Below are 23,973 nucleotides of genomic sequence, written 5' to 3' on the forward strand. Positions count from 1 at the left end.
AATAGTAGTAGTAGAAATAGTACTGGTAGAAATAGTTGTAGTCGACATAGTAATAATAATAATAGTAGTAGAAATAGTGATAGTACAATTGATCTAGTAGGGAATAAATAGTCTGTGAATTCACGTATTATAGAGGAAGAGTCACAGATGCACAGACTTTACTCATAAACGATAGAGCGGAAATGCTTCTAGATTGTGCTCAAATATCCATATTGATCGGTTGAAGAACCTTTGGAGCAGTACAACTGTCGCACATGTCAAAACTAGCTCGTCAACTGGCAGCAATGGGTAACGCTTCAATAACTCATCTGAAAGTGTTCGCCCCCTTTGTGCCGAATGCAAATTCGCGTTGGCCACGCTCTCTGGGCCATGGAGCGACTGGCTCTGGCGTTGGCTTTGGCTGCTTTGCATATTGACATCATCATTTTGCCGAGACGACAAGCTGTCAAACAAAACAATTGCTGTCAAATTTACTACAATGAGCCAAAAGGAAGTCAGATGAACAAAATACAGCAGCAGCAACAACAACAACAACAACAGCAAACTGAAGCGAGGTATGCGAAAAAAGAAGACTCGATGAAAAAAATTGAGCTGTCAGTGTTTGTATTTTTTCCTTTTCGTTTATGGGGGAGCAATTTCAACATATCAATAAATTTTTGACAATTTCTGTAAGGAAGCGCGCACACACAGAATGAGTGAGAGAGAGAGAGAGAGAGAGAGAGAGGACTGAAAACGAAGGAACACCTTTTCAATAAATTTGCTACAACTGTCAGGCGAAACAATGTCATTGTCACGGCGGAGCCGACTTGCAGGCGAACTGTGAGCCGACCTATAAACCTGTCACTGCCTGAAAATTGAAGAGCAACGGCGACGCAACGGCCTATGGGTCGCTGCTGCACAGCGATGACAACGACAACGACAACGGCAACGACAACGACAACGACAACGACAACGACGACATTATTGTCGCTAAACAAACGATCAAATGGCAATTTAAAAGTTTTTATTTAACACTAAATCACCCACACCCCGGCATAAATGAGACGCCATCCTGCGCCCTCGCCGGGCCACCCACTTCACCCCACCTGACGTGCGCTTTCTTTTTCAATTTCGAACCCTTTCGACGCTTCGGCCGGGGCGCAACCCTTGCGCGATTTTCAATAACTTCTAGTGAAAGCAGCCGAACAAAAGGCGCAAAACTTTACCGAGCTAAATTATGAGCTTGTTTCAGTTTCTGTTTCAGTTTCTTTATTATTATATATCGTTTTGCTTTTCTTATTTTTTCTCTTGCTTCAATTTCTCCTCACCTCTTATTTTTTTTTTTTTTTGTGCTTTCCACTTGTTTGGTTCGGTTTACGTTCAATTTTTTCCTTGCCCTGACTTTTGACTCTCCGTGGAATTTAACGCTGTTGTTTCGTTGCATGCATGAAAAAATGTTCTTGCCACAAGGGGCACGCTGGGTATCGGAGCTATCAACTTGGGCATATTGGTATTGACAACATTGCGCAGCACATTCCATGCAAATGCGAGCGATTTTCCTTTGTTAAATTGTTCAACAGGCTCTTCGGCAACAGAATTTATGGGATCTAAATTAGCATAAAGTGAAGAGATTTTCTGCAGCTAAAGATATTACGGTTGATTATTGAATATTGAGTGGATATTGTATTATGAAATAAGAGTGAATAAATATGGAATTTTCAATAAAAAAATTTTAAATTGGCATAAAGGGAAAAGATTTTGCAGCTAGAGATATTCCATTTCTGTTTGATTATCATATTGGAATTATATTATTTAATACAGTACTATTTATTGAACAAATATGTATATGAAAATATATTAAATAAATAAGAATAAAGTAAAATAAATCATATTTAAATTTATAAAAAAGAATAAATGTCTTGCAAAAGTTTTATTAGAGAATTCATCTCAATCCAATTACAAACTAAGCAATATTTCACTATATCTATAGGGATAGATGATTTCCAAACAATGTCTGTGTAAATGTGTAGTGATATTTGTCTTATCCGGAGTACTGTCCGCCTTTAACCTGTTTATAGGTTCCATTCAGATGAAAGACCGCTTGCCACTGACCAAAAAAATAAAATAAATATAAGGATGAACTTGTGTGGGATGAAGCCAATCGAGCAGTCAAGGGTTCTATTGTTATTATAATTGTTGCAGTTATTATTCTGCTGATGTTCTGATGCGCACACACACACACACACATGCACATGCACATGCACACACATGTATACTTGGCTAGTCATCCTGTTGTTGGTGCTGCTGCAACAATTGCGGTCATGCTTCGTTGAATGGCAACAACAACAACAACGCGAACTGTGAGGATGATGATGACGACGTCGCTGCATAGGGCTGATTGAAAGATTATTTTGCACTGATAACGCTAAAAACGTATGGTTGGATGGTTGACCACAAACTACCACCACCACCACCACCAGCAGCAGCACCACCACCACCACTAACAGCAACAACAACAACAAACAAACAAAACAAAAGTCAAATAGAGCGAGCAAAAATTGCAGTTCGAAAATTGTTGCGCTTTCGGTTTGCGTGTTTGCATTTTGCATTTAGCATTTTATATTCATTGCGTTGTTTGGCCGTCCATCGTCCGTCGTCCATTGTCCATTGTCGGCTGTTGTTGTTGCTACTGCTGCCGCTTGCCGGTTGTCTGCAACGCGTCGGGGTCGTCATCAATTCGCAATGCATTTCCCACATATTCAGCGACGTTGCCAGCGACCATCATCATTAATAATATTGAAAAGCCCTAATTACAGTTAAGTGGCCCAAACGACTCTTGCATGCGCGAAAGAGACGGCAAAGAGTGTGTGAGAGAGAGAGTGGTCTATAGACAGATAGCGGAATGTATTGAACCAAGTCTCATATATGTATGTATATAATAAAGGGTGCCACTGCCACGACTTCCATCCACAAGGAGCTGAGGCGCTGCACCGCTCGTTGCGTAAATCATTTTTCCCACCCCTAAAAGGCGAGCGAGCGTGCTGCATGCTCTGCGCCTTCGTTCCTTCACCTGCCTGGTCAAGGTGCCACAGGTTGTGCAGCTGCACGAACAAGTGCAGGCCCCTGACCCAGAGAGACACCAGAGACCCCGATGATGAGGCCCCGAATGCTGATGACCCTTGCAATGCTATAATGAAATCATTTATAACTTTTCTTCAACATGACCAATCGAGTGAGTGTGCGTGTGTGTGTGTGTGCGCGTGTGTGTGTGTCATGTTGTTTTTGTTTGTCTGTCTGTTTTGGGCTCGTTTGTACGTAGTTTTCTTTGCGGCCAGGATCCGCTTGGCCCTCGCTAACTACTTCGAGCTCCTTTAGCCAGTGGCCCATTGATAACAGCGAGGCACTCGCACGTGGCTACTGCGCAGCTGCAACCGTCGAGGCAGCTGAGAGCAAACGAGCACAAGCCGAGGGGCATTTTCCAACCAAGAAGACGTCCTGAACTAGCCAAAAATGACTCGCTTCAATATGCTCGCAGAAATATGAATATAAACTATTTTTATTATAAGAATTTCAATCAAATATACAAAGTTATCGATTCGTTGCCTACTCGATTTTTGTATTCGATTTTTCGAGTGTAGCTGACGTCGAATCACACGTTTCAAGCTCATTAACAGAGTTGGCTTTGGTTTCTGTGCACGCTCTTTTTGCTGCTTTACTATTTTATTTTAGAACATATACATATTTATTTTGAGTTTATTATGTCACAACAAAAAAAAGTTAAAAATTGCTAATTGTTTTCTTAACGTATTTTCTTTTCGGTATTGAACGTAAATTTTACCATTTGGAGTTCTCATATTGTGCAGAGATCAAAAAAGTCCACATAGCCAAATTCAAAAGGTGCTTAGAAAAATGAACGCGAATATATGGAACTCATCTCAAATGGCCGGCACTGGCGGCGCCCTCAAGGCGCTGGCCAAAAACCTGGCCAATCAGCTTAACCTAAATCGTTCGGAAATGAAACGTGTTGTAGCGCGCGTCATCTCGGAGTGCCATGGTCAGGGCCACGTGGGTGACTACAACGGACACATGTTCTATGTGAAGCCGGATCGCATCGATATGACCAAACAGATAACACACTCGAAGGAGGCATTCGACGATATGCTGCAGCAGAAGCGCATGCGGTCCAAAAAGCCGCTGCCGCGCTCTCCATCGCCCACCAAATCGCCAACCTATAAGATGACCGTCGACGACAAGAAGGCGAAGAGCCTCACGGGCGTCATCATCGACCAGAATCATTTGCGAAAACGTGGCCAGCCGTCCGAGATCGTCGTCCAGATGTCCAAGCCGGCTATCCGCAACAAGAGCAAGCAGGCGATCAAGCGCAAGCCAGCGGCTCAAGCCACCAATCAGTTTCTCATAAAGAAGCAGCCAAGCGGCCGTCCGGCCACACTCGTCACGCCCAAGATCTTGAGCCAGAAGTTCCAGAAGAAGCCGAAGATCGCCCAGCTCGTGCAACGGAAATCGGTGGTCAAGAATGTCACGAAGATAACGAAGCTGACGAAACTGACGAAGCCCAAAACGCCGATTGTGAAAAACCAAAAGTCCCGTCCGGCACTGCAGACGGCCAAGCTGACTCTGGCGCCGTCGCAGCCTCGGATGCGTGCCGGCAATACTGTGCGCCCCTCCACGGTGGCCATGAAGCTGTCGCCGAAGAGGGCAAAGAGCGAATCGCCCAGCTGGCCCCAGACGCCAATACCCAGCGCTGCCTCACAGCCCAGGAGGCCGGGCATCCTGAAGAAGACCAAGAGTGTCAAGCTGCCGAAGGAGAAGAGCTCGAACAGCTGTCGCATTGTGCCGGAGGAGAAACCAAAGAAGAAATCGAAGCGCCTCACCGCCGGCGGCATCCATCCCAAAGTGAGCCGCACCAAGACTGCAGCGTCCAAGAAGCGTGAGAAGATTCCCTGGCGTCTGGCCTACAAGTACCAAAGTGACGCCAGTCCTGCCTATCGACCGAATCCGTCCGTCACAAAGCCGAAACTCAAGTCAAAGTCTACCCCAGTACTGGTGACAAAGTCTAGGCAGGTGATGACAGCCAATAGCTGTCGGCGCTTGCGTATGAAGCGCTCGCAGGCGCGCATGGCTAAAGATCTGGAGCGGGACGAGGCTATCGATGATCCGGAGCGCTTGGAGGCCGGTAGCCTGCACAACTCTCGATCTCGAGTCATTCCACATCCAAAGCCAAGAGTAAAGCGAGCGTACAAGATCAGCGCACGGCTGCTGGAGCTGGCACAGCCATCGCTGCATCGCCGATTCGTGCCGGAGCCGGCACCCCTACGCACCCGTCCGGCCGTCTTCAAGCCGAAGCATAAGCTGAGGTCGGGCCGTCGCCGCAATGGCGTCGTCATCGACAGTAGCCTGGGCAGCATTGAGGGTATGCGGCCCACCTCACGTTCGGGCCTATCGCCGGCCAAGCGTAATTTGACGCTCGCATTTCTGAACAAGGAGGGTCCACGTAGTCCCCGCAATCCGCGCCCTAAGCGCAGCGTCCTATGGAGGTAGTTGTTATTATGTAGTTATTTAATTCCTGCTTGTGGACGTACTCCACACATTGGGAGTGCGTCCATTGTCCTGTAAAATTTTCGCAGACACCTTAATAAATTTTGAAGTTATGACTAAAGTGAGTCACTAAAAATTATCAGAGAGTCGAGAGCAATAGCGTTGAAAAGTCGTTGAATCAGAGTTGATATGTCTTCTCTCTCTCGGACCCAACCTTCCATTCTTATAGCTATTGATCTTTAATGAAAGCCGGCTACATCTGAAATCAGTTTATGATAATCGAATCTTTATTTTAATATATAGTCTTAGAGTTCAGGGCTTTGTTTTGCTCGTTACAAATATCATTTGCGCTTTGTTTTGCTGGCGTTCACTCGCGAGCCAAAAAAAGAAGTGAAAAATGGCTTGAAAGGGTGTTCGGAATCATTTAAGCATTGCGGTGTGAAATTTCACACCGATTGCAATAAAAATTCAAGCGGCCAACAATAAAACGGGCTGCGGCAAGAGAAAGGCGCTACATTGAAACAGAATCAATCAAACTGGGGAACGATCGCGGCCGAGGCAGGGACCCCGGTCTGTCGACATCTGCGCATGCGCCGGATGTGAATGTGTGTTGTTGTTTGGTAGCTGGGCCAGTCGATCCGGGCCATGTTGAGGCGGCGTTAATGGTGTCACTAAGTACGCCGCAAACAGACCAACAGACGCGGACAGACAGACAGACGGACAGACAAACGAGACACACAATTGACTGAGGACTGACGACTGGCACACCGGACGCGCGTTTGGCCCTCAGCTGAACGTCTGATCATCGAATGGAACCAATAAAAGTTGCCTTCATTGTCTTTATTTGCGCGGGTCGCGCGTCTGTGCGCAGCCTGCACTCAATGTACTCCCATATACTCGCATTCATTTCCATTAGCATTTCATTCAATTTGCATTCTGTTGGCCGCGGGTCGCGGACACTGTACGGTTGAATGGTGTTGCTGCTGTTGCGGGTGTTGCGGCCGTTGCGGGCACATGCAACCAAAACAATTCAATTGTCCGCCTGGTTGGGTATTTTGTTGTTGTTGTTGTTGTTGTTGTTTTTCTTGGTGTTGGCTTTCTTGTTTTGTAGCTGTCAGTTGCGGTACATTGCATATCACACATTAGCGATGTGACAAATACGATAACGATAACAATGACAACGTCAATATATCGCATTTGTCTATCCCATTCGAATTGCACTGCAATTGATGATGAAAAATAAGTTATTATACATGTTATATATATGGCTCGATAGGGATGGCTTTAGACTCGTGGTTAAGGCACAGAAAATGTCATTTGTGCAGCTCATATACTGGGTTTCTAAATAGATGTTACGACTTGAGTTCTAGCTGAAAAGCTCTGAAAGATATACAAGATTTCATGTCCCGGGTTTGCCAAATAGAGAGCAGAGTTAGTTGTTAATATGTAAATATATAGATTGATCTCAAATCATCCAGTTATTGTTAATACATTTGCTTATGGAAAATAGAAATAAAAAGAATAGAAATAATAAATATATCCATTTATTTTGGCGATTCACTTTTCTTCAGTCTTTTTGGCATTTTTAAGTCTCTTGTGCTGTAATTTCGACCTATTATACTTCAAGTACCGATGGCCCCTGCTGAAAAGTGCTAAGCCCTTACTTAGATTTAATTTAATGTTAACTTGTTACTAAATAAATAAATAAATAAATAAATTCTTCAAGTGAGTATACAAAGTCTTTCCGACACAAAACAATGCCAGAGTAGCTAAGGCAGAACCAATCAACTCTTTTCCCTTTGAGAACTTTAGTGTTTTGAAGCGGAATCCAACAATCATATCTGCCCGACCTTCTAGACTTGGCTGCGCTTATCGAACCCAGTTTAGCTGCTGTCCAACCATTTATCTACAACAACACAATATCGATAATGGCAGACGGAAGTTAATTGATAACTCAATGTGTCTAACTTGTTGCACAGCGCAGAGGTCTAGTCTAAATCGATCTAAGTGCGCACCTCGGGACCCTTACATTCATTCCCTAGCTAGAGCGGATCCGCTAAGTGCCCGCATATTGAAACAGTCGCTGTCGGAGTTGGAATTGAAGTTGCACTCGCACTGGCATCGAGTAAATGTTAATTGTGTCTGCAATATTTTTTCCAATGAAACATTTTTATGTTAATTCGAAAAATTGTTTTACAACCAATTAACTTAGCCAATGCACCAAAAAGATCAACGGACAAGATCGTTCACTCGGCAGCGGCAGCGGCAGCGGCAAACTGGGGAACTGGGAACTGGGAAATGGGAACTAACAAGTGAGGGTGAGGGTCATCAGGGTGAGGGATAAAAGGCCAGCGGATCGCATTGCATTGCATGCCGCACGCCGCTCGGAATTTCATTACGCGACTGTCAGTTAGCTCAACCAGAAGTCAGCCAGCGGGCAGGCAGGTGTACAGGCAGCGACCACTCACTCGCTCGCTCGCTCCCTCTCTCTCTGTCTCTCTCTCTCTCTCTCCTGCTGTCTGTCGGTGGTTGTTAGGGGCGCTGCTCGCTGCGGGTCCTCAGCTAGGCTCGCTCTAAATCAATCAAGCGCAACAAACGCCAAAAACACAAACAATTTCAATTAAAATGCCAGCGTAGCCGCCACCGCCAAAGCCGCAATGAGTCCACTCTCGCACCCCTCCCCCGCCGCGGCGGTTGTAATGAGGAGCGCGCGCGCTCTGAAGCTACAGGTGCGATTGTCAGCAGCTCCTGACCTCCGACTGCCGCCGACTGCCGACTGCCGACTGCCAACTGCGGTCGTGTAATGTAATTAGGAAGTTATGCAGGGGTCGCCGTCGCATCAATCGAACCATCGATCGCTCCGTCGATCGCTTCACATTTAAATGCGATCGTCGAGGTCTAGCGAATAAAGTCATTGCGGCAGCTGCTCGGTCATTTCGTTGCTTGTTTTGATAGATCCCTCAGCTGGCCTCGGCCGCCTCGGCAGCTCCTCAAGTGGGCATTCGTGATGTGCAGGTTTTTCCATTTCGACCGATCAAATGTTGTTTCCCATGGCCGGCAGCAGAAGATCTTCATTAGTTGCGTGGCGCGGCTATCGAGTTGACAGATCAGCGCTTTGCGCAACTGCTCGACATCCTTAGAGAAAATTATGATTTCTGTTACGTTTCGCCATCTTTTGGCTCCTGACTAACTGAGCTCTTCGCCCTGCCGCCCCCTTGGCTAGCCCAGCCGGAATGATATACGAGGAATGCTGCAGCTAATCTAGTGCTGAGCATCGAAGTCACGTTGTTCTCAACTTTGTTGTGGTTGTTGTTGTTGTTGCTGTTGACTGGGTTGGTTGGTTGGTTGACTGTGTTGTTTTTGGTGTCTGTATTCAGTTTTTTTTTTTTTTTTTTTTTTTTCTGTGCCATTTTGAGGCGGCGACGACCACGCACTGGAGCTGACTCTTCTATGAATCTATGGAAACTAGGCAAGCTAATTGCGTTCCGTCAACGTATAGGTGAATTATTATAAAGAAGCCATAAAGAAATTATTATAGCCAACTGACGGCTCAGCCCCACTCGCTGATCGCGGTGACGATAAACGTGGCAACAGCAACAAATACAACAACAACAACAACAACAGCACGAAATCAGAGCTCGTTAAAAATGTAAAAAAAAAAAAAAATAACAAAGCAACAACAACAAAATAAAATAAAAACACTCTCAGCTTGAACCAATCAAAAGACGCGCAGTCGACGTCGCCATAAAAGCAGCGCGAACAACAACAAGAAATTATTAAAAACAAAACAAAACAAAAAAAAGATGATGAAGAGGAGGAAGACAATATGTATATATGTACACACTCGGAGATATATAGTAGCTATAAGAGTTGGGCTATCATTGGAGAATGGCAAATGTGTATATCAAAAATTGGCTAATGTTGCCAAAAGTCGACTATATCTCTATATACCAGGTAGATGGTACGAGTGAGCATAATTATATATATTCAAATATATATATCTGTGTGTGTATGTATGTGCGGTGAAAATGTGAATGGTGACGCTTTTATTTTATACTTTTCGTTGCTGTTGTTGCTTAGTTGTTTCTTTTTCTTTTTGGGGAGCAGTTAGCAACTTGTATTGAAAGTTCATTGTACGGTACAAACGATGTTGGCGTCCACATTAAAACTTGATCTATGACCCATTGTTCTGGCCGCGTTTCGGAAGTTGCTTTCCATTGGCTGTCTTTTGGCCCAACTTCTTTCTAAAATGCGGACAAAGCGGACGCCAGCGGACGGCGAGGAGAGAACAATTTGTGGGCTGTGCCAAAGCGCTAAATAGATTTCACAGACCTCCACTCAAGCTCTGCTCGAAACGAGCATTTATCGTTATCGATCGAGTGGCGGGAGTCGCAAAATCGATAATTATTGAAAATGGCTATGATGATCAAATCAATAATTAGTAATAATTGATAAAGTGAAAGCTTTAAAATATGAACAATAATTAGCAATATAATATAATTGTAATTATTTTTTAATTACATATACATATGTGAATAATTAAATAAATAAATCAATATAAATATCTTTATAAATATATTTTTAATAATACATTATTTATTATTTGTTTATTTATTATTTTAATTATTTACATTCGATTAAATATACTACTTTTAATGATATATATTTCAACTTTTAGACATACTTTCCATTTACATAAAATTGATTCATTTTTAATTTAATGTTTGATTTATTTCCATATTAATATGTTTTGATTCAAGCTAGTTTTACAGGGATAAAGCTTTTTCTATGTGGATCTTTGAAATTATATCATAGGAATTATTTAGGTGGCCATGAAATTACTCAAACTCAAAAAATAATATAGAAAGCAAATAGATTATATAAATATCAATTATACAAATCCAAATGAAAGCAATAAACTCATATGATCTCTATAGCTATCGAAGAACTGCAGTGGGAGCTCAGCTTAAGAAGAGCTTTGTATGCTCGCTCAAGGAGTAATACGAGCCTATTGGCTTTTAGCAATTAAGAGCAGAGTTTCTGGATATACCGCACATATATATGTATATCAACTCTCACTTGAAATGATACGAAGTATAAGAAATCTACCAAGTGACAAAAATTAAATTCAATATTTTTTTAAAAATATTTTAGAACACTTTACAATCATAAATAAAACATAAAATGCAAAATTATCTGAAATTAATACATTTCTTGAAAGCAATTCATATTCTTAAACAGAGTCCATGCCCAGTCTCTGCCGACTGGAGTGGAGTCGATGAGAGCTCAGCTCAGAGGTGGCCATTAAAGCGAGCCACTGAACCAAATCCGGAGGGTTGGCTAGCCCCGTCTAGAGGCACAATCGCCAAGCTAATCGCGTTTGGCCAACGGAGGGCCGTGTAATTTATGCCGCAAAGTGGGATGGATTAGCTGCTCCGGCTGCTATGCTATTGGATCACTGTTTTATCAATTATTTCGTGTACATAGATTTCGCTGACCGTGCCACATGCATATGTATGCATGCATCTTTCAGGCGGCAGCAGGGCTTTCGTCCATATTTTAAGCGTTCATAATTTTTACATTGTTCTATCACGCGAATCGCCGTTCGCGTTTACGGCTCCCTTGATGTATGGCCAAACCCCAATAACAATAACACCGCCCCACCACCAGCGCCACCACCAGCTCCATCTTCATTCCCATCTTCCATCTACCATTTCCTTTCATTTCCCATCTCCATCTCCATCTTCATCAATCCGCCAACTAGCAGTCTTCATTTCGCATTCTTCATTCCCTATTCTCAATCCGCATTTGCAATGGACTTCTGTATGTAATGCATACTCCATTGCTTCCAGTCATTATGCCTTCGGGCATAAATCAGCGGCAACAAAATTATGACGCCGCTTGCTGAACCGCCACAAGAAGAAGAACAACAACAGCAGCAACAAGAAGAAGAAATGGAAGACATACCTAAAGTAGTCTAAGAAGTCGCTGCAATTCTCCTCCCTCAGCCAGCTCAGGCAACCAACACTGAGGCCATCTCCTTCGCTCTGCTTCAAAGTATCTGGCCAAGACGTCGCATGTGTTACAATTTGAATTATTATTAGTAGTAGCTGTTGTTGTTGTTGTTGTTGTTGTTCTCTTTGGCTGTTTGATTGCCACCTCTTAAGGCTAGCGCCATAGTCTAGTATCGCTAGCCTATATAGACATGCAATACACATACATACATACAATGGCTATACAGTCTGCCTGCCTTGTGTCGTCGTCGTCGTCGACCTTATAGATTGGCGCTTATTTGGCTTGCTCGCATCGTGTAATGTGTGTGGTAAATGGCAGCAATTGGCTCGGGTCTTTACAAGTGCTGGGCGTCCAACTTCGGCCCATTGACTGAGAGAAAGCCATTTTGCCAATTTAATGGCTGAGAATTGGAAATTACAGAAAGAGTTCGCATAAACGATTCATAAATCATCATTTCGTTAACAATAGCTGAAAGTTGTTGTTGTTGTTCCCAGTTCCCAGTTGATATACCAAAATGTAAGACAGCTGAAGCATTGAACATCAGAAGACATGTACAAAATTACACGATACAGTCGATACAGTCGAGAGCCGATAGGTTTCGGTTTTTTCGACTTACACAGAAATTCAAACTATCGAGAATTATCGAGAAAGGATTTTGTTCAAGGGGATAGAATTTTTATTCGATTTATCGATTTAAAAGGATACAAATTATCGAGACTCGACTGCAATTGGTTCTTTTATAAACAACTTGTAATGTATTGGAATCGAATTGATCGGACGGGCAAGACTATCAGAGCCAATGATATGATATTAGGTCGGCAAATGCAACAAGTTCGGAATAAAAGCTTTCTCCCTAATTCACAAAGAGTTATCGGGGAGATGGATTAACATGTTTAACAAACAGTCCAGTAGAATCTCTATATACCCTCTACCCATCTCTCTCCCTCTCTCACTCTTCTCACACTCTTTCTCTCTTGGCCTTTTAAAGCCACTCTCTTTTAAGCCAAGAGCTAAGGCTTGCTACAATGTATGGCTATTACTAGTTGGCCAGTTCCCAGCAATAGTTGGTAATAAGCTTCGTTTCAGTTCAACTAATTTCCCATGCCGCTGCTGGAGGTAAACTCAATGCAAATCAGTTCATTGCTTAATACACACACACACACACACACACACACACATACATTCACATACACACATGTCTGGCTGCAGACCAGCCAAGTGGACCATTAATTAAAGCCGCTAATATTACCAACTAACTAAAATGAAACGGCGACCAAGTGGAATTTAAAGCGCAGCAAAAGTTCAAACATAAGCCAAAAGCGTAACTCAGTCAAGGGTTGGCTAATAGGGGCGCTGTGCGGGGGGATCTTTACATTGGGGGTCTCAAGGCGCAATCAGTATTGTTGCTGCTGCTGTTGTTGTTGTTGTTGTTGGTGGTTTGTTTTTGCATAATAAAACACTTAATTTTCATGCGCATTTCCAAAACTCCTAAAACTCAACTGAAGCGTCTGTCTGGGCCGGCAACGCAGTTGCTCAGTCGCTCAGTTGTTCAGTTTCTCGGCTCGGTTTTCGTCTCGCATGTAGGTAATTTCAAATGGAAAATTTATACAGCGAGTTGTAGAAAATCATTAAACAAATCGCACTTTAATAGGCAGCAACAACAACAGCCACTGAGGCCTAAAGAAATTTACGACCAGGTCTATCCCCCCCAACTCAGAAACCAAAAAATAACAAAAACCCCAAAGCAAACCAAGTTGAACTGAGCCCAAGTCAGGCCGAGTCAAGCTGCTCTGAGCTGAGCGAAGAAGCATCCAAGCGATGCAAAATTCAAGTGAAGTGAAGTGCAAAAGACAAACAACAACAACAACAACAACAACAACAATGACTACTTGACTTTGAGTTCAAAAACGAGACGAGCTCCCAAACACCTGCCAGCAGCAACAACAGCAACAACAACAGCAACAGCCAAAAGTGCAGCCGAAAAGCATTCGCAGGCGCGTGTGCGTGGGCGGCAGAGCGAGATGGCAAAAGCGAGAGGCAGCGCCACGACTGCGCAGTGCGCGCTACGCAATGCGCCAGAGAGACGCAGAGAGTGAGAGAGTGAGTGAGTAGGCAACCCATCTCTCTCCCTTCCTCCTGCCGATGCGGTTCGAGAAGATGCGTCGTTCATTACGTTTGAGCGCGCCAGCCAACCAAGCAGCAAGCACCTCACGCCCCCGCCTGCCCTTCAGCCACCCAAAATAAACCGAATATAACGAAAAAAACAAAAATAAAATTAAAAATAAAAAAATACAGCAGACCCCCTTCGATATGTATGCGATTTTTATGTGTGAACGTAGACAAGTTTTGGTAGTTAAATAGATGCACACTCACACAGCCAGCCAGAGAGAGGGACAGAGACAGGTAGTGAGAGCGAATAGAAATAACAAAAACACAAGCCAAAGAAAAACCCCAAAGTTAACCAACATTAACATTTAATCGAACCTCATGTTCAGTAGAGCATGTCTCCTGTTACATACGAGCTATCAACGCAATGCCCCCTTTGGCCAAACAGAGACAGCAACTGCATACATGCATGTGTGTGTGTGTGTGTGTGTGAGTGCGAGGAGACGTGTAGGGGAAGGTCCCACACAATAGACAACATCAAATGAGGGAACTACTGAAGCTCTGCAAAAAGGCCTTACCACACTTGACTCCACACTCAGCACACACACACACACACACACACGCTTACAATGCTCTATATGTGCATATATAACACATACACACATACATATACATATATATATATATATATATATATATATATATATCTATACCTGTATAATATCCACTTACACCTATGTAGAGCTTATGTGCTCGTCGTTCCCGTCGCTTGTTGATGATCGCTCAACGTAACAGCCTCGCGACGTCTTTTGTTTTCGCATGTGACGGTTTCCTTTCCGTCATCGTCAGCGTCAGCGTCAGCGTCACCTGCCTGTTACCTTTTCCATTTTCATTTCCATTTTCCATTTTTCAGCATTTTAATTTAATTTTCATTCGCGTTTTGTTTACTTTTTCACTATTGTTGGGGTGTTACCCAGCAAGCGATCAGCGATCTGCCCGATCGCCAATCGCAACGACTTTCTGTGTAAAAAATCACATTAAACGTACACCCATGGCGCCTCTGGCACACAGATAGTGCTGCCCGATCGCTGATTGCTGTGGCAGCTTAATGTATGCCTAGGCCCTAGGGTCTGCAGCGAAAAAGGGCCGACCCCATAGCTCTGGCCTAGTCAGTGGCATCAGCTAACAGGTGAGAGAAGGTTTGTTTCTTGAGCTGAATTATCAGTAATTCATTTGGGATTTTGATGATCATTTATTGATCTAGTTTGGATTTGGTATTAAAATTAATAATTGATGAATAGTAAGTGTAAATTTGAAAATTGAACTTAGTTATTTCTCACACAAAGGAGATATGTATGCAGTTTTTCCTTTCTTAATCTAGTGAGCTCTCTCATACTTTTTATCTATTTCTATAATTTTGCTATCTCACGAGCTCCCTCTTTCTCTCTCAGTCTCTCCGTTTATACGTATCTCTTTCTATATCTATCTCCCCCTATCACTCTATAACTTTCTTTCTTGCAGTCTTCCTTTCACTTCCTTGTTCTTTCTCTTTCCATTTCACTCTTTTGCCCTCTATATCCTATCTTCATTGATTTCTTTGATAAATCTCTTCTACTGAACTTTTAGTTGGATAAACTGTAAATTGCAAAATGTTTTTTTTTTTTAATATTTTTTATTAACACAAACACATTTCTAAAGCCAGCAATTCCAGCTGATTTCGGAGAAATTTCAGTTCAAAGTTGAAGATTTAATATTGTTTAAGCTTTCCCCCAAACAATTAATATGACTAACAACTTTTCACCTTTCCACCATAAAAAGCAGTCAGCGAATGGCCAAAGTTTTTGTGCGTATGTGTGTGTGTGTGCGTGTGTGCCTTTTTCATAGTTTATATTTAATAAAACATCTGGACCAGCTAACAAATTGAGTTGGCCGGAAAGCAGGCAAAGTGGAACGATCTTTGAGCTGCTCCAACAGCCAACACCTAACATCCAAAGCCCGAGACCCCCAAGACCGGTAGCGATCATTATGAGGTCTGGCCAGAGGCTGGCGCCGGCCCCACTGCAAGAAAAAGAGTCTAAATGATAAACATAATGAACCCGCTAATACTTACTGTATATATATGTATATACATACATATATCTATATAATAATAATAAACATAAGTAAATATAATCAACAGTGCCGCTTGCCATAATCACGATACTCTGCGGTTTCTCAGCGGCTTCCGAACTGAGCCAGCAGATGCCCCAAAAGACGGCCAGCCCCACCTTTGAGCAAATCATTCAGCGCGAACGTGGCACAATTATGCGTCGTCTCTCGCAAATTGCTCAATTGAGCCCGGCCAGAGTAGCCAACGTGCGTTGCTGGACCGTCCTGGCTCGCTGTAGATCTGCGGATCTGCGGATCTCTGGATATTTGCATTTTGCGAGTAGATGACGTTTATACAATTTATTTACAATTTTCAATCAAAAACGCGAGCAAAACGCCGCAAAGTCGTGGCCATAACAAAAAATTGATTGCATTCGTTTGCATTTTTGTGGTTGAAGCCAAGAGGAGGAGGCCCTCCCGGCGGATCGCTCTGGGGTGGGCCAGCAAGCAGCAACAATTCGAACACGTTTCAATATTTTGAGGTTTTTACATTTTGCGACCCATAATTTATAGCGAAATTATATTTGCTCAATTTGAGTTGGCCAGTTGGGTGGTCCACTTCCAATTCAATTACATGGGGGGGGGGGCATTTTCTTAGGTTACCCGAAGTTGCAACGGCGCCCCATTCTCTCTCTCTCTCTCCCACTCTCCCTTTCTCTGTGTGATCTCTGCTCCTATCGTTATATTTTCACGCATCAACAAAATTAGCTCATGGACGCAGGAAGCATAGCGCATTTCAAAGATCTGTGCGACGGCTTTTAACAAATCTTTACGATATGTCATTAAAAAAAAAAAATAAAAACAAAAAAAAAAAAAAAATACCGAAAAACAAACTCTAAAAAAGAACACACGCACACACACACACACTCGTAATAGAAGAAGCAGAGCAACGCTAGAAGACGACGCCGTCGGCATCGTTTATCGCTGTCGGCAAATCGGAAGTTTAATGGGTTAATGATGGGCTCTCACTCACTCACGCTCTCACTCTCTCCCTCTCTCCCTCTCTCTCTCTCTTCTTTGACCCCTCTAGCGCCGTCTCGCTCGCTCACACAGAACACACACAACTGGGCAACAAATAAACATATAAAAATGAACAAAAATCATAAAAATTGCAGCCGACACGACACACCACAATGCACCCGGTGCCAGCCTGGGAGACCACCTTGATAGTATGTAGCACATTAGATCTGACCCGATCTCTATTCGTATACTATTTTTGGTGCACACTGCCAGCTCCCTCATACGATTGCTGCAAAGCCAAGAGGCTGAATAGATGATAGGTAATTGCAATAAAATACAGCTCGATATCGGATAAGTTTCTCCGTCTCAAGATGAAATGGACTTTATTTTTAATCGGGCAGTTAAAAAATCACTTTTAATTGTTAGGATTTGAAGAACTAAAGAAATATTGAATGAATAATAGAGATAAATATATGATTACAGTTTATAAATCACAGATCCTGCACCATAGATCATAGCTCACATCATAGACCCAGATCATATATAATAGATTATGGATCATAGATCACACTTTCATTCAGTTTCAAGATCAAGCCGAACATATAAGTTGATCTAGCTATGTTCAATAAGTCAATCGAAAGATCGGTAAGCACATATGTATGTACATCTATTCACATATAAAGGAATACAACTGTCAGTGTGAATGAATTCTTTCATATCAGTTTCAATCTAACTGCTATAATTAGCATTGAGCAAAGTAGGCTCAATTTTTTAATTCAGTTTTAATAGCTTTCCCCAACGCCCCGATGGTTGCTGTCTGCATCTTGCATGCTTATTTAAGTGATCGACGGATCATTCAAATTGTTTTACATGCATCTGCTTGACTCCTATAGGAAATTAAAATGATGGAAATATAAAAAGCCAGCATTTTCAATTAAACTAAAATGCTGTTGTCTCTGCAATTGAAATACGCTCGGACTCGGAATCGGAGTCGGACTCGCAATCGCACTCACAATCATATTCATATTCACACGCTCTTTTGCCATGCGATCGGCGATGATCAGCGCCGCTCATTGGCAATAAAAAAGCGGGAGAGATGAAGACAGAGAGAGAGAGAGAAAGAGTAGGAGTATGTGTGTAAGCGGGCGAGAAAGAGACGTGAAAGACAAAAAACGATAATTGAAAACGAACCGAAGCTAAGTTGAGATGCTGATGAGCTGCCGTTGATCATATTAACACCAAAAGCGGATGGACTGCTCAGTGCTCGCTGGAGTTGGAGGAAGCTGTGGAGTACGGCACGAGATCGCAGACGAGCCAAGAGATCAGACAGGAGACAGTGGCAGTGGGCAGTGGCAGTGCAGCGGGGCTTATCAATTTATTGAAATGTCACATTCAATTAAAACTAACTGCTGAGCAAACATTACACATACAGGGTCGTAATGCATGCGTCGATCGGTGGCCCCCGATTCCGCCGCTAGAGCAACGATCTTTGCATTAATTAATCATATCAAAATGAAGCGTTCGCATTGGCACATTATCATCGTCGAGTGCAGCTGCCGATGTCGAACACATAAAGTTGACCCTCGAAAGACAATGCCCTGCTCCGTCTGCAGGGGGCTGGAGCTCATTAAGAAAGTGTCGCGAGCCAGGGCCTGGGCCCGGACTATACACACTCACACACACACGCACTTGGAGTCGGCCAGCGCCCGTGCTTCTCCCGAGCTCCTGATATTGACTTATGGCATTTTTATTATGCGACACCACAAGCCAGACAGGCGAATAGAGAAAGAGAGAGAGGGAGAGAGAGAGAGAGAGAGGGAGAGACAGAGTGAGATGGAGAGAGGGGCTGACGAGCTGAAATGAGCTTTATGGCGTGCGCTGCATTCCGGGAATCTTGAACGCTTACATAGGAATGTAATGCTCGGTGTGGTCAGAAGCCGGCCACAAGGACATCATTATCATCATCAATAAAGCATAATTCTTGGCAAACAATTCTATTGAACAACAACAACGACAACGACAATAGCTCCGCTTACCTTTTAGCCAGCCAAAAGCCAACAAAGTCGCCGTCGTGCTCCAGGCCCACCAGAGTGCCATTATGTGTATGGGCAGAACCCGGGCTCTCGTTGGCTCGTGTTACACAACGCGCAGCCGGACTTCGAGCCCCAGTCTCCAGTCTGCAGTCTTCAGTCTTCAGTCTCCAGTCTGTAGACCCCAGGCTCAGTCACAGCCAGCCAGCCAGGCAGCTCTATGATCGCTGATCAGTGGCACTGCCAGCCACACGGAACACAATAGGGGTCACAATGAATCGCAATTTTTTCAAACTGTCAAAAATTTATAGTGCGAGCGCAACGTCTAGTAGCTGGCAACAGGAGCGCTAAACGCTAGCGCGGTTAGTGGGCGCCAAGTGGTAAAAAAAAATTAAAAATGAATATACATGTTTATAGAAAAATTGGATTAAAATATTATTTTATATTCTAAAAATTTGAAAAAAAAGAAAACTATATATTGATTTAAAATTGTTAATTAAGAATAAATTTAATATGACTAAAGCGAAAAATTAATTATTAAATATATAACTAATTATTTAAATTAAATATGCTAAAATAATGTATAATAAATCATGTATAAATATAACTAATAATTTTATTTTATATACATATATTGTATTTACATATATAGTATATTCATACTATTAAAATAATGAAATTGAAAAATTGTTATAATAATATTTAATTTAACGAATTGTAGAAGATTTTACTTTAATTATTGAAACTAAAATTAAAAAAAACAATATTGAAAATAATTTTAGCAGTTTAATTTGAAGTTAGAAAAATAAGTCATATAATTTCTCTTCTTCCGACTTCTATTCGATTATTCTGTAAGAGTCGATCCCATCCCATTTAAGACGCCCTCAATTGGGCGCCGTTCGATGCCTCTGCTCGTCTGCTGGCGTTCGAGCGGAGTGTGACTATAATCGGTAGTCAGTGCTGCCGTTGCCGTCGCCCACCTACTGAGGGCGTTTCTCGCATTGCAGAGAGCAGCGAACGAATCCATCGCGGCGAAGCCACCGCCGCCGCGCCGCCCCGCCGCCTGATCCGCCGGCTTGCAATAGACAAATAGTCGCATAGACTAGCGCAAAAATGAAAAAAAAGAAGCCATAGCAACGGCGTGGCAGTTGTTGTTGTGGTCATTCTCTGGCCGATTTATAAAGGTGGCTTATTATTGCAATTTAGCCACTGGTTTTGATTTTACCCAAGGTATAAAAACACAGCGAGAGGTCGCACCGTGTGCGTGCGTGTGTGTGTCGAGACAAATGTCATTAGGCAGTATTCGAGCGACTATATAGACTGTCATGATCATTATCACAATCCACTATATTCGACTACTAAGAAACGGCACGCACGGCCATCGCTGTGGTTGGTCCCCCATTTGCCAGCCGGGCTGGCTACTTGTCAGCCCGAACGCCCGAAAGGAAAACAGACTGAGACAGCAATAGCAGAGAGAGAGAGACGGAGAGGGAGAGTGCGTGTGCGATCGGCTAAACAGTTCCATATATGTCTGTATGCTTTGCATAGTGGGCCAATGTCCTGGGGCGTTAGCATCGAACTGGCTTAAACTGACCAACGTTGCCATATCTCACTCAGGCACGATCGTCGCTGCCTCGTCCACTCATTCGTAATTTATACTTTCAGGCAGTGCAGTCAATAAATGTCATGTTCGGTTGTTGATTGTCCACACCACACCAGGCCACAACAGGCCGTCCGCAGTCTATACGCTCTGCTCCAGTATTCGAAATCGCAGGCATTCCTCTTAAAGCGCATTATGCACAACGCGATCGCTCGCCGCCCAACACAACACCAGATCCCCAGAGCCATCCACCCCCCGCTCTGCTACGCCTCTGTCGAGCCTTTGCGATTTGCGTACGTAAGATCAATTGCAGGTGATTTGTTTAGCTGTCGAAATCGTCGTCTTATCGTAACTCATTACGAGATTTATTTTGTTCAACAAATGCAGAAGGTGTGATTTGTCTTTGTACCGATCTCAGATCCGCTCGCTCTGCCCCGCTCGATCTCTCACTCTCTCTCTCGCTCTTTGTCCCCCAAATGTATTGTTGTTGCTCTATCCCTTTCTATGCGCCGCTCTCTTTCTCTCTCTCTTTCTGTCTGGCATTTATTTTTTATTGAGTGAATCAGCTTGCGGAGCTGAGCCCGTGGCCCGTGTATGGACTTTTAGGCAATGGTTCAATAAATTTTGCCCATGCCATTCCAGCAACCGGCAACCAGCAACCAGCATCCAGCATCATTAACCGGGCACAGAGACACCACAGACCACAAAACACCACAGAGCGGCCGCCCACAAAGGCCGCCCCAGCCATGGCCCCGTCTCGTCTCGCCTCTCTTCCTTACCATCCCAGCACCAGCCTCATCCTCGGGCGCGCTTCTAGATGCAGCCTGCGTGTGTTTTGGGGCCACAAGCCGAAGCGATAATGTGATTTATGCTGTCCATTAATCTGGTAATTCATTTAAGCGCACGAAACTGAGCCCAGCTTCACTCTCTCTCTCTCTCTCTCTCTCTCTCTCTCTCTCTCTCTCTCTCTCTCTCTCTCTCTCTCTCTCTCTGGTGGCATGCAAAAATCCTGGTGGACCAGGCCACATATTTTATGGGCTTTGTGCATATGAATCTTGCCGGGACTCGGAGCTGCCGCTGCCGCTGCCGCTGCTGCATCGATTGCAATTCGACTGCTGTTCATCTTAGCTACGCGAATGTCGTTACCTGAGCTTCAACTCCACTCACCACGGGGCCTACCTGTCCGTCCGTCCGCCCGCCTGGCTGCCTGCGTCCCGTGACCAATCCCAATCCCTTCCAGTTGCTAGCAGCGATCGCTTGTCGCTTGTATTAATAAAACATTAATTACACACTTGATACTCGGGGCCGCAGCTTGAAGCTTGAAGCTGAAGCTGAAGTCGTAGCTGGAGCTGAAACTGCTGTTCCCGGTCAGTCTCCAACTCCGACTTCAACTCCAACATCAACTGCTGACGCTGGCTGCGGGGCATTCATCGTTGTCTATGAAGTGTCGTTGTAGGTGTTGCCGGGCCTTGGCTGGTGGTCCACACGTTAGATGACGATGCGCAAAATTGATGTGCGACCAGCCACCGAATGCTCCGAGGTTCGAAGTTGTTGTTTGCACGGCGCGCCGGACACCAGCTGAAATGAATGAATGGCCAGACAGCATCAAACTGACAACAGATGCAAGTGCGATACCAGCGACTAGCGGCCACTATTTGCCAATACACTCAATTGTCTGTCTATTCACTGGGGCTGCCAAAGGAATTCGCCAGATGCTGCGAACGAAAAAATTGATATTAATAGCAAGCGAAATGTATGAAAATTATAAAAAAAAATTTAATTTTATGCAGATGTAAAATGCAGGGAATGATCAAAGAAAGACATTTTTTATATTAATAGTACAATCTTATTTTTATTTTATTTATATATATTTTATTTCAATAATTTCTTGAATTAATACCATTCCATTTTCTGCAAAGAAGAAGAAATTAATGCAACTTTCTATACACCTTTGCTTAAGTCTGAAGACAACTGCCAGTGTCAAGTAGAGCTAATTTCTAATTAGTTATATTAGGAGCGCTTAAATCTGAAAGCATATTTCGAATTCCAATGCTGCCTACATAACTAAGTCCCTTGCTCTACCATATCCCATCTATCTCTCTCTCTCTCTCTCTCTCTTTCTCTCTTCTTTGCATCGAACGCTGTGCCCTGTCTGGTCATACAAATTGATGAGCTTGTCGTCATGCTAATTGTACGTGTGATTATTTTGACAGCAGCAGCAGCAGCCGCAGAGGAAGTTCCAATAGCCAAGGCCCACACGGCAGGAGGTGAGAGTGAGGTAAGAGAGTCTGAGCAGTGCAGGGAGAGAGATAGAGAGAGAGAGAGAGAGAGAGAGGGTGCTGCTAGTGTAGGGGCAAAGGGCCAGTGTGCGTGCTCTGCTGTGCGTAGTTGTCAAATTGAAAATGCAATCATGCGTTCAAACGTCAAATTAAACAGCTCGGAACTGATTTTACATAAGTAGCAAACGTGGAGGATGCTGTGTGAGAAATTCATATAAACGAACACCCACTTAACTAATCGCATGATTAATGATGTCAAACTGACACTTGAGGCAACTGCTGCTGCCTCGATGGCTCGATGGCTCGATGGCAGACGCCTGGATGGCTGGCTGGATGGATGGATGGATGGCTGGCTGTTGGCTGTTGGCTGCCCGGCCGGTCCGGGCTGCCTGGCTGGGTTGGCTGCCTCTGCTGCCGAGCAAGAAATGAAATGAACGAAAGGCAAACGCAAACGCGAGCGTGCCTCATGTGGCCCATCGCATGCGTATGTGTGTGTGCGCTGCTTGGTCTGCCAATCGCAACTGCGACGCTTGAATGACAGGTGCTGACAGGTGATAGATTATTTGTGCTCTGCCTTTGCGTGATTTATCCAAAAAAAGAAAACGAAAACCAAACCAAAATTATATAGCGGCTGTCGCTGCTGTTCCCGTTCGCCTTCCTGATTATGCGCCCCAATGAGAAAGGCATTTCAGCATCAGCATCAGCATCAGCGAGAGCAACAGCCAGGGGCAGCAGGCCGGACGATAATTGATCTGTTCAATGCGCCGATCGCCACGCCAGACTGGGACTCCCCCAGTGCGCGTGGATGTGGATGTGGATGTGGATGTAGATGTTGCCGGTCTGGCCTGCTGGCTGGCTGGCTGGCTATTTTTGGGGTGGCAATACGCTTTGAGAATTATTAATGATGGCAACGCGTCGTCTTTTGGGCCCAATGGCTTATTAGCCGATAACTCAATTAATTTCGACAAATTGTGCGCAGCATTAAAAAGGCTTATAAATGCCACGCAATGTGGCAGCTTGATCAGCGATCATTATTAACCTTGGCTAACACCGGAACAGGAACCGAGCATTTTTTATGGAAAATGTCAGCTATTGTAGTTGTTCTCATATAATGACAGATGTGGGGAGATATATGGATATAGATATAGCGGAAAGGACAGATAGACAGAAAACGATCACCGATCTTCAAGGCAGCAGTCCCGTTGAAATACTTCCGTATGTCTTTATGAACCCGTTAGGCATCGTCTCATTGCCACGTAATCATAAGGTTAGTATTAGATAATAGTGTTTCCCTTCGGAT

General features: G+C 43.9%; 1 protein-coding gene and 1 long non-coding RNA gene across 2 annotated transcripts in view; one reads left to right on the plus strand and one right to left on the minus strand.

Moving 5' to 3' along the window:
* The window catches only part of LOC149090656 (uncharacterized), a 173,135-nt gene extending 156,743 nt beyond the window's left edge, over positions 1–16,392 (minus strand). Inside the window, exon 1 of the long non-coding RNA XR_016197341.1 lies at positions 16,379–16,392. This is a non-coding gene — a long non-coding RNA (uncharacterized LOC149090656). The remainder of the gene's footprint in view (positions 1–16,378) is intronic.
* On the plus strand, positions 3,645–5,656 carry LOC115564840 (uncharacterized). Its single transcript, XM_030389585.2, has one exon. The coding sequence runs from the start codon at positions 3,889–3,891 to the stop codon at positions 5,536–5,538; it is 1,650 nt and encodes a 549-aa protein (XP_030245445.1). The 5' UTR covers positions 3,645–3,888; the 3' UTR covers positions 5,539–5,656.
* Positions 16,393–23,973: the final 7,581 nt, after the last annotated feature.

Source organism: Drosophila navojoa, chromosome X (genome assembly GCF_054131105.1).
Source record: "Drosophila navojoa isolate 15081-1374.11 chromosome X, UAZ_NAV_1.0, whole genome shotgun sequence".
NCBI lineage: Eukaryota > Metazoa > Arthropoda > Insecta > Diptera > Drosophilidae > Drosophila > Drosophila navojoa.